The sequence below is a fragment of the Oncorhynchus tshawytscha genome, linkage group LG01, assembly GCF_018296145.1.
Source record: "Oncorhynchus tshawytscha isolate Ot180627B linkage group LG01, Otsh_v2.0, whole genome shotgun sequence".
Lineage (NCBI taxonomy): Eukaryota > Metazoa > Chordata > Actinopteri > Salmoniformes > Salmonidae > Oncorhynchus > Oncorhynchus tshawytscha.
The window spans coordinates 24,801,298-24,812,579 of NC_056429.1; the positions used below are offsets into that span (position 1 = coordinate 24,801,298).

The following is an 11,282-nucleotide window of genomic DNA, read 5'->3' on the forward strand; positions in this document are numbered from 1 at the left end:
TATCCATAGAAGTGTTTTGAATGAAGAACGAATGTTTAACCCCTTCTCCCTGCAGTTGGAGGAGAGGAGCAAGCAGACAGGAGCTCCCCTGCTGTGCATTGTGGCCTGTCTGCAGCCAGCTCGGTAGATGTGGCACCAGCGTATGAGGATGACTTTGTGTCGTCCCGTAGCAGCAGCGGCAGGAGCAGCCAGTCTAAGAAAGGATACAACGGATGCAGGTAAAGTGGTTTATACCACTGTCACGTGACTGGGTGTTGCTATCTGAATACCTCTCATGCAATTAAAACATCATTTGAAAATCCTGTAAAAATTATGGGAACCTGACCACAAGGTGGCACTAATGTCACATGGCTGGCTAGGAATTCAACTCAACAGATGTGAGTTGCTGTTTTTGAAGTTGTTTTAGTAGTCTGTGGTGGTTTGATGCACATGATGTGGGTCTTGAAATATGGCTTATCTCGACGTCTCATTGCAGCATCACCAGCGGGAACAGTCACTATGGCGAGTTGATGAGTCGCAGGTCCCCTTATGACACCCGGACTATAGACCTGCCATCCCATCACTCCTCAGGCTCCACTCCAGTATCTTCACCTCACTCAAAGGGCTCAGTGAAAAGGGGTGAGACTTTCCCCACAAAATAAAATAACCACTTCCCTGAAATCATACAGCCAAGTGACAATTTCTTACTAGTGTAAGTGTCTCCTAGGCACTGCTTCAGACAAGAGTGATGCCACTCTGGTGGAGGAGCAGAGGAGCCCCTGCTCTCCGGGGTGGGAGAGCCTGTCTAGAGACTCAAGACGAGGAGGCTCAGCCTCTGAGAGAAGCTCCATCCACAGCCTGGTGAAGAGTGTGTACACTGACAGTACACTAGGGGGCGCCTCAGGCCACTTACACTGCAGGTAAGGCGTTCCAGCCCAGACCACTTCTGAGGGGCTCAGGGGAATTCCCAGGAGCTTGAATATCCTCCTTGACCTTCAGTGATTACTGGTATTTCCTTCCTTCCTGAGCTTCTTGGTTGTCTTATAATCTCTGAGCACATTTGTGTGGGGATATTATTGCTGGCATATGGGCACAATGCCTCTTTCAATTACATGAGTTTCTGGTCTATTTGTTTCACTGTGCAGTTTCACTTCAGGTATGCGACACAATTTCCTTGTTAGCCAGCAGCCTACCACCCTGCATCCACTGCTGGCTTGCCTCTAAAGCTAAGCAGGGGTGGTCCTGGTCGGTCCCTGGGTGGGAGACCAGATGCTGCTGGAGCGGTGTTCGAGGGCCAGTAGGAGGGCCTCTGGACAAAAAACAAATATCCCAATGCCCCAGAGCAGTGATTGGGGACATTGCCCTGTGTAGGGTGCTGTCTTTCGGTTGGGACGTTAAACGGGTGTCCTGATTCTCTGTGGTCACTAAAGATCCCATGGCACTTATCGTAAGAGTTGTTGTGTTAACCCCGGTGTCCTGGCTAAATTCCAAATCTGACCCCACCATCATAGCCACCTAATTATCCCCAGCCTCCAATTGGTTCCTTCATCCCCCCTCTCCCCTGTAAATATTCCCCAGGTCGTTGCTGTTCTCAGTCAACTTGCCTGGTAAAATAAGGGTGAAATAAATCAATTAAGTGGTCCTTGGCTTCCAAAGACCACCACTTATAATATTTACACATTTCAAGTGACTGGAGAGAATATTGGAGTAAACTTGGACACCACATCAGGTACAGTGTTCTTTCTACAGGGTCTCTTTGCCAACATAAAGATGCATCTCACTCTGTCAGGCTTGAGCAGCGAATGAATGTGGTCTTTTCAGTTCAGTTCCCAATATAATGGGGTGGCCCATTTATATACACTGAGTGTACAAAATATTATGAACACTTTCCATGACAGACTGACCAGGTGAAGGCAGTGATCCCTTATTGATGTCACTTGTTAAATCCACTTTAATCAGTGTAGATAAAGAGCCTTGAGACATGGATGTTATGTCTGCCACTCAGTGTTAATGGCCAAGTCAAAAGAATCCAACTGCCTTTGAACGGGTTATGGTAGTAGCTGCCAGAGTCACTGGTTTGTCAAGGACTGCAACGCTTCTGGGTTTTTCTTGCTCGACAGTTCCCCGCGTATCAAGAATGGCCCACCACCCAAAGGACATCAAGCCAACTTGACACAACTGTGGGAAGTATTGGAGTCAACATGGGCCAGCATCCCTGTGGAACACTTTCAACACCCTGTAGAGTCGGTCTCCACAACTTGAGTCTGTTTTGAGGGCAAAAGTGGGTGCAACTCAATATTAAGAATGTGTTCCTCATATTTTGTACACAATTATATTTATTTTTGTGAATGGATTTAGTCATACCCAATGCATTTTATCAAAATTCACTACATCACCAAAAGTATATAGACACCCCTTCAAATTAGTGGATTCGGCTATTTCAGCCACACCCATTGCTGACAAGGGTGTAAAATCGAGCACACAGCCATGCAATCGCCGTAGACAAACGTTGGCAGTAGAATGTCCTTACTGAAGAGCTCAGTGACTTTCAACGTGGCACCGTCATAGGATGCCACCTTTCCAACAAGTTCTTTCGGTGAATTACTGCCCTGCTAGAGCTGCCCCGGTCAGGTTTTTGGCTTCATGCTTCTTCTTCGCCATCAAATACATAAAAATATATATATTCACTCGGAAACACGTATACAATATAATATGGCTGTGGTTTTCATGACTGATAATGCAAATTTGAGGCTCATTCTTAGCCTACATAACAAGGAATACTGAAGTAAAATTGACGTGCCACTTGCACATCGTATGGCTTTAGCTAACACAACACTCTAGAATGCTTATTTTGCTGTGGCTATAGATCTGGGCATTGAGGCTAAGAAGTAATGATTCAAATGTGTTCAGGAAGTCTAGTGCAGAGTGCCAGGGAAAAATAGTATTTTGGCTGTTGCTCTGGTTGCGGCTGAAGGGTCTACAGCAGCCTGCCTCATGGCAGCCTAACACTGACTCTTTTGTTTGGGCAGCGAGGTTGTTAAATCTCCTCACTGCAAAATGGGCATGTTGCCAGGGAGTTTTTTTCTTCTCCTGGGACATTTGAGCCTCCCCAATGGTGTTTATTGTTTTTTTTTGCCCAGGTGGTAGATTCCCTCCATACCTTTGTCTGCTTGATGTGATAGCGATTACATTCAGGATCAAGTCCTTAATGCTGCAGTTGGAGCAGGAGAGAAGCACCGCCGTCTACCATTCTGTTTCTAGCTAGGAAGCAGAAGCATATTATACTGTATCATCATGATTAGACGTCTTTGGGCATTTTTGTTTGGCTCAAAGCAGCACAATATGTTAACTGAAAGTTATTTTCTTCACCTACTGTATGTCTTAGGATGGCTTTCCTGGGGCCCCCTTTTCTTAATTCTGTTAGTTCCTGGTTCTCCATTTCACCTGGTTAATTTAGTGTTCTGGCAGTATAGCACACATACCTGAACTGAATCAAAGTTGTTAATGTTCCATCTGTTATGTTTTACGTATACTGTACGGGCCGATGCTCAAAAAAATAAAGGGAACACTTAAACAACACAATGTAACTCCAAGTCAATCACACTTCTGTGAAATCAAACTGTCCACTTAGGAAGCAACACCGATTGACAATACATTTCACATGCTGTTGTGCAAATGGAATAGACAACAGGTGGAAATTATAGGCAATTAGCAAGACACCCCCAATAAAGGAGTGGTTCTGCAGGAGGTGACCACAGACCACTTCTCAGTTCCTATGCTTCCTGGCTGATGTTTTGGTCACTTTTGAATGTTGGCAGTGCTTTCACTCTTGTGGTAGCATGAGTTGGAGTCTACAACCCACACAAGTGGCTCAGGTAGTGCAGCTCATCCAGGATGGCACATCAATGCGAGCTGTGGCAAGAAGGTTTGCTGTGTCTGACAGCGTAGTGTCCAGAGCATGGAGGCGCTACCAGGAAACAGGCCAGTACACCAGGAGACGTGGATGGAGGCTGTAGGAGGGCAACAACCCAGCAGCAGTACCGCTACCTCCGCCTTTGTGCAAGGAGGAGCAGGAGGAGCACTGCCAGAGCCCTGCAAAATGACCTCCAGCAGGCCACAAATGTGCATGTGTCTGCTCAAACGGTCAGAAACAGACTCCATGAGGGTGGTATGAGGGCCCGACGTCCACAGGTGGGGGTTGTGCTTACAGCCCAACACCGTGCAGGACGTTTGGCATTTGCCAGAGAACACCAAGATTGGCAAATTCGCCACTGGCGCCCTGTGCTCTTCACAGATGAAAGCAGGTTCACACTGAGCACATGTGACAGTCTGGAGACGCTGTGGAGAACGTTCTGCTGCCTGCAACATCCTCCACCAGGTTAGGCGGTGGGTCAGTCATGGTGTGGGGTGGCATTTCTTTGGGGGGCAGCACAGCCTTCCATGTGCTCGCCAAAGGTAGCCTGACTGCCATTAGGTACCGAGATGAGATCCTCAGACCCCTTGTGAGACCATATGCTGGTGCGGTTGGCCCTGGATTCCTCCTAATGCAAGACAATGCTAGACCTCATGTGGCTGGAGTGTGTCAGCAGTTCCTGCAAGAGGAAGGCATTGATGCTATGGACTGGCCCGCCCGTTCCCCAGACCTGAATCCAATTGAGCACATCTGGGACATCATGTCTCGCTCCATCCACCAACGCCACGTTGCACTACAGACTGTCCAGGAGTTGGCGGATGCTTTAGTCCAGGTCTGGGAGGAGATCCCTCAGGAGACCATCCGCCATCTCATCAGGAGCATGCCCAGGCGTTGTAGGGAGGTCATACAGGCACGTGGAGGCCACACACACTACTGAGCCTCATTTTGACTTGTTTTAAGGACATTACATCAAAAGTTGGATCAGCCTGCAGTGTGGTTTTCCACTTTAATTTTGAGTGTGACTCCAAATCCAGACCTCCATGGGTTGATAAATTTGATTTCCTTTGATAATTTTTGTGTGATTTTGTTGTCAGCACATTCAACTATGTAAAGAAAAAAGTAGTTAATAAGAATATTTCATTCATTCAGATCTAGGATGTGTTATTTTAGTGTTCCCTTTATTTTTTTGAGCAGTATATAAAACCCTTTGCATGACAGACAGACCAGGTGAATCCAGGCGAAAGCTATGATCCCTTATTGATGTCACTTGTTTAAAAATGATGTCAATTGACATTGAAATGACCAAAACCTAATCAAAACTGTGTAGGAATGATAATGAACTTATATTTTATAGTCTCGTCACTCTGTCCAGCTTGTTAAGTCTTCGAATGCTAGACAGCCAAGGAGCATCAGAAATTCTAAAAGCGATGGATGTGGGACTATATTTTGCAAATTTGACAGTGACTAAATAATATAAGAAATTTTAACAAGGAATACTAAAGTAAAATTGACGTGCCACTTGCACATCGTATGGCTTTAGCTAACTCAACACTCCAGAATGCTTATTTTGCTGTGGCTATAGATCTGGGCATTGAGGCTAAGAACTAATGATTCAAATGTGTTTAGGAAGTCTGGTGCAGAGTGCCAGGGAAAAATAGTCTTTTGGATGTTGCGCTGGTTGCGGCTGAAGGGTCTTTAAGCGCGGCCCTCCGGACCTTGGTTAAGACTGAATGTAACCCGCGGGGCAAAATATGTTTGACACCCTTGGTTTAAAGCATAATCCCCAGCCCCCACCCCACCACTTTTTCAAACGATAATCCAGCCTTCTTTAAATTGACAGTTACAAATGGGAGTTTGTACGTTTTCAGAAAGCATGCATATGAATCAATTGTTTATTTTTCCTTCTCTTGGTTCCAGTGTGGGCTTGGACAGTAAGAAGTCCCCGAGAAGCCCTAGCCCGTCTCCAGCTGGCTCTCCGACAGACTCTAGTTCCCGTCGTGTGTCTCCAGGCAGCGCCTCCCTAGCCGGGGCAGACATCCTTGGTCTTGGATCCGGCTGCCCTCACTCCTCAGCCCGCCCCAGCTCGTCCTCATTCCGGTCCGCTACACTGGGGGGCAGAGCAGAGCCCACGGCTGCAGGTATACCACCTAGAAACACCCGCTCAGCCGTTTTGATAAATACTCTATTGCCTATCTACAACTTCCTTTGTTTCTATCCATCTCTCTGTTGTCCAGGTGAGCTCCACTACACCCCAGGGGTGTTGCAGCAGTGTATGTCTGCAGAGCTCCACTACCTGGAGTCTATAGAGGAGTCTGCGCGTCAGCTGGGCGACATGGAGCAGTTAAGGGGTGTGTCTCTGGCGCAGCAGGAAAGTGTCTCGCTTGCCCAGATACTCAAGGTGAGGGAGGCCCAACCCAACCAATCAGAGCACCTGAAGAGTGCTCACTTATGTATATGACTGCTTAGTATAGGCACTACTCCACTCTTGAAATGTTAGCTATTGGCATGTAGTCATGTTCTGGTGGTTTTCATTCACCTTTTTCCATAGGTCCTGACCTTTGACCTCTAACCTTTTCAGGCGCAGCAGCAGCGGCACGAGCGTGACCTTCATGAGTTGAAGGTGAAAGCAGAGCAGGAGGCGCTGGAGACCCAATGGCAGCTAGAGGAGACACGGCAGAAAGCAGCCAGGGTACTGCACACAGCACTGGCATTTAGAACGGGCAACTCTGCAGAATCCACGTACTTCTCACCTAGAGTTAGATCCATGCACCAACTTGGTAGATTGTTGATCCTCTCTAGGGTGGCTTCATATTTGCCAACACCTTGAATATTTATAGAACTCAATCTACCTTCACTGTATGTAGTGTGAGAAAGGAGCTATTTTACTAGACGTGTGTAGGCTGTAGTGTGGTTCAGTAACAGAACTGTGTGTGTGTCGTTGCAGGCTCACGTGGAGCTGCAGGAGAACATGGCTCAGACCCAGCAGCAGTCTCTGGGAGGCATGCAGGAGGCCAACGCTAAGATGATCAGCCAACAGGCCGAGTCTGTACGCTATACGGCTGTAGCGGCCCACCAGATCAAAGAGGTCCGAACACTCTCGCTCTCCCCCTCCACTCTTGTCCCTACAGCCCGTCACTGGGCTTGGTTTGTTTCATCACTGTTGCATGTATTTGCAAATGTCTGACTCTTGCTTCTCGACACAGTTTCTTTCAGTTGATATATTGCTGACTTAGTTGCTCTCTCCTCAGATGACGGAGCTGGCCTGTTCTCAGATCGGTGACCCTGCTGCTGCTCCCATCAGCACCCTGTTTGACCAGCAGAGGCAGCATCACCAGAGCTTCATGGGTGAGATGTCTTCTGCCAAGAACAAGACCGAGGAGCCCTTCTCCCTGGACAGCCGCTCTGACTCCACCCCCTTCAGGAGACCCAACATCAGGTACTGGAATTCACACTCTGGTGTTCCTCACAGACAGACACCGGTAGATGTTTCTCCTTGTCAGCATACTTGGCTTGGTCAGGTTAAACTTTATAGGCATGGCTAGATAAGCAATTGGTTTTCTCCCTCACATGTCCTCTCTGCGTTGTACCCCCCCAGTGGTGGAGAAAGCAGCCACCGGAGTCCCTCCCTGGCCTCCTATGAGAAGAGACAGAGGAGGAAGTTGGAGACGGGTAACAGCTCACTGGTGGAGGCTGTGACCCATACAGCAGCTGAAGACTCCATCCCCAGTGACCGTGTTCAGTCCCTACTGGATGAGAAAGGTGAGGCCAGGGGTTCATAGGACTCATTGTGGGGATTGGAAGGGAGCCATTATCACAAACAGGCTATGCATAATAATCGTTTGATGCATAAATAGCCTGAAGTCTCTTAGAAAGAGAAAACAATGTTCCTCTCCCCAACAATCTGTCCCCATAAAGACAGCGCCTCAGTGGGTACAGAGTACTCTCTGAAGTTTGACGAGTCCATGACGGAGGATGAAATTGAGGAGCGTTCGTTCCGCTCGCTGCTGCCGTCCGAGTCTCACCGGCGTGGAGTGTTGGAGAAGAATAGAGTTCCTCACGAGGAGTCAGATGATGTTCCCAGTCTGGAGAACCCCGCAGCACAGGACAGCTCCAAGGTTAGTTTGCCACCTCATTTCAATAACTGTAATGCTGGCAAGGTAGCAAGACTACTCAAATACATAATGATTGGCTGAAATCTTAGCACTTATCCAAAAGCTTAAATGTACTAGTTTACTTTGGGAGGTTTCTCCTTAAAGTCACCAGCGTATAATGCTTATCCACATTTAGCCCGATTTGACCGCAGTAATGGTGAAATTATAGCTTCTGTCTAATATGTTGGCAGCAGCATTTGTCTTAGCTCTTAATGTCAAGCCACAGTGGTAGCTCCCTGCCTCTCTGAAGGGTTCAGTATGCGGGATTGTGCCTAGCCATACTGACGCCTGGAAAGAGCTGCCTGCCTTGTAGGGCTCCACTGGCCATGGCATCAGAAAGACTGGGAAAGCCTGCTCAACTCATTACTACCCTGGGCACAATCAACGTTCTGTGTGCCCCGGCCCCGCTTAACTGGGTTCTGGGAGATTCCCTGCCTGGCTGTATCGTTCCCTCCCTGACCCATACCTGGTCCCCTCAAACACAGCAGGTGGAGGAGAGGTTGTGGTGCGGCTAGGAGAGGTTGTGGTGCGGCTAGGAGAGGTTGTGGTGCGGCTAGGAGAGGTTGTGGTGCGGCTAGGAGAGGTTGTGGTCACACCTGGCTGCCACATGTAGGGATGATCTTGTACATACCTTGGCCTTCATTGGCCCCAGGTGTTTTGACAGCGCTCTGGATACACTGGCGTTTACAACACTGATTCTATATCGTAACCACCAAGGCCAGTAGCCTCTCCCTCGCCTCAATTTGTTTGCCAGCTGGAGGGAGCATGTAACCAGTGGCCAGAATGATCTTCCATCTACCACTGTTTGCTCTCTGTGTATGCCTGGTTTCCTGACTGATAAGGCTTTGTGATGTGTTAGTGACTCATTGTTCCCGCTCCCGGCAGCAGGACGGCAGCATGCCCTTCTCCAGCGGACAGGACAGCTTCTCCAGGTTCACCATGGACATGGTGCGTCAGTACATGAAGGAGGAGGAGGTGCGCGCCCACCACCAGAGCTCCCTGCTGCGCCTGCGACAGAAGGCCCTTAAGGAGAAGACCAAGGCCGAGCTCGCCTGGCTGGAGCATCAGAAAAGGCACTGGTTTACTTTTATTAGGATCAATGTTTTCTGAATAAATATTGTCTCATTCTCCGCTAATGCCAAAGTTTTTTTGTTTTCCATCATACGAAAATGTGCGACTGAAATTCAGTAGAACACATTGACCAAAACTATTAGTCTAGTGTTGGTCAATGGGTTCTGTTGAATTTCTTTCGCATGAGGCACTTCTGTCCTCATTTTGCATTCATGTTCTCACTGTTTCTCCTTTCTGACCTCATAGGCGCCTCAGAGACAAGGGTGAGGATGACAAGATGCCACCCATCAGAAAGAAGCAGAGAGGCCTACTGATGAAACTTCAACAGGAACAGGTAACTAACCAACAAAATCTCTGCCCATCTCACCTGCTCCCATCACTGCTCATCTGTAATGCTAAGTGACCATGACCGTTGACCCTGTCTGTGTGTGTTTCCAGGCGGAGATCAAGCGTCTGCAGGAGGCCAACAGGGCAGCCAGGAAGGAGAGGCAGCTGCTTCTCAAACAGCAGGAGGAGATAGCGAGAATGAGATACACCACCCTCAAGCTGAAGGAGCGCCTCAAGTGTGTCGGCACCGGGGACACCCCACCAGTCAGTACTACCACCTTCTTACATCATATTCATATCTGGGAATGTGTTAATTATGGAGATATTGAGCTAATCCTCAGAAAGAGATGCTTTGTGTTATGCATTTGTCTAAAATAATACTGCATGGTTCCATTTAAGATTTGAAAGGGTCTTGTGCTCTTCTTCATTTCTGGTGTGTGAGTGTGTAACCATCTATGTCCTACAGGAGACTCCAGTGTCGGAGCACGTCGAAGGGGCAACCTCCCCCAGTGCTGCGAAGACTGACGGGGACGTGCGCAGCGCCTCTCCTCTCTCAGTGTCTGGCAGTGAGACCAGCAGCATCATGCAGAAGCTCAAGAAGATGCGCTCTCACATGGATAAGAAGTAATTTAAACATCTATTAACCTATTGACCTAAATGTCTTATTGGAAGTCTTTGTCATGGGCTCTTTTTTTCTACTTCAGGGCTTATAATAAGATGGACACAATTTATACCAACTTTTAAACCGCTGAAATGACCATATTTGATAGCTTTATCTTTATGGGTGTGATTGTTAACTTGTCTTAGACTGACGATCTAACAAAACCATATTGGGCATATCAATCATTAAAAATGGTTTCCTTTGTTAATCACAAGGAATGATGTACCAGCTTCAGAGCTTCTGTTATTGTAAATCATTTGATGGAAGTTGCTGTTGCCTTGTGAAAGTGAGGGATTGACTTGACTAGAAACCTTAATTCTTCTGTGGTGTGGATATGAATATAAGCATGCTCCATGTCCTCTATAGATCAGGGATCATCAACTAGATTCAGCCGCGGGCAGATTGTTTTTGTTTGCGCAGAAAACCTGGGGGGGCCATTTAAAACCACTTTGCGAACAGCCAGTTGGGGAACCCTGCTATACATACATGTTAGTTATTCAGACTGCATCTTCTCCAAGCTCTGTACTTATTTCAAAATGTACCATATGTAGTGTAAAATGTCTGTCTGGTGTCTCATACAAGCAGCGAGGGCAGGTTTTAGTCTTTTAACAATGTGGTCATGTGACTGGAGGGGACTCTCACAATGGTTAAACAGCCAGACCTGCACTCCGACTGACCTCATTCTTATGCTTTTGCATTCTGCAGTACAGGTCCTAACAAACGTTCAGTTGTTGTGGTGTTTAAGGATTTGTAACTTTCGTTCAATAGCAACGTGATCAGTACAAATTGTAGGCCGAGAGCGAATGATTCCTTGAATTGAATAATCTACCAAAAATCATGAAACTGAATGTACCCAATATCACAGCTAAAAGTGGGAGGTAACTGTCAATTTGAGCCTAGACTTTATTTTCTATAGGGAACTAACAAGCTGCTTGTAGCCACGCCTCTGTCTGCTTGCATTGGTAGTCTAACAACCTGCCATTTCAATATGTTAACACTGTCTCTTTTAATAATGCTCTAGTGTTGTTGTGGATCATAGTGAAGGTTAATGTGTGATTTAGCCAGTGTTTTAGTCTAATAAAGCCTAAATCAGATTTTAGTTACCAGTACTTAAAAACAATTATCACCCACCACTACATTTGCAACTTTTTGCTAAAATAATCTAATCTCGCAAAACACC

The 11,282-nt window shown here is 47.2% G+C and overlaps 1 protein-coding gene across 1 annotated transcript in view; it reads left to right on the forward strand.

The window, feature by feature from the left end:
• Positions 1-11,282, forward strand: part of LOC112248247 (centrosome-associated protein 350) — a 37,372-nt gene that overhangs the window by 14,222 nt on the left and 11,868 nt on the right. Inside the window, exons 11-24 of the mRNA XM_042327885.1 lie at positions 56-218; positions 476-618; positions 707-899; positions 5,810-6,030; positions 6,127-6,290; positions 6,471-6,581; positions 6,837-6,977; positions 7,141-7,328; positions 7,488-7,651; positions 7,808-8,007; positions 8,929-9,116; positions 9,361-9,448; positions 9,553-9,705; positions 9,908-10,065. Coding sequence (XP_042183819.1) covers positions 56-218; positions 476-618; positions 707-899; positions 5,810-6,030; positions 6,127-6,290; positions 6,471-6,581; positions 6,837-6,977; positions 7,141-7,328; positions 7,488-7,651; positions 7,808-8,007; positions 8,929-9,116; positions 9,361-9,448; positions 9,553-9,705; positions 9,908-10,065 — 2,275 coding nt within the window. The remainder of the gene's footprint in view (positions 1-55; positions 219-475; positions 619-706; positions 900-5,809; positions 6,031-6,126; positions 6,291-6,470; positions 6,582-6,836; positions 6,978-7,140; positions 7,329-7,487; positions 7,652-7,807; positions 8,008-8,928; positions 9,117-9,360; positions 9,449-9,552; positions 9,706-9,907; positions 10,066-11,282) is intronic.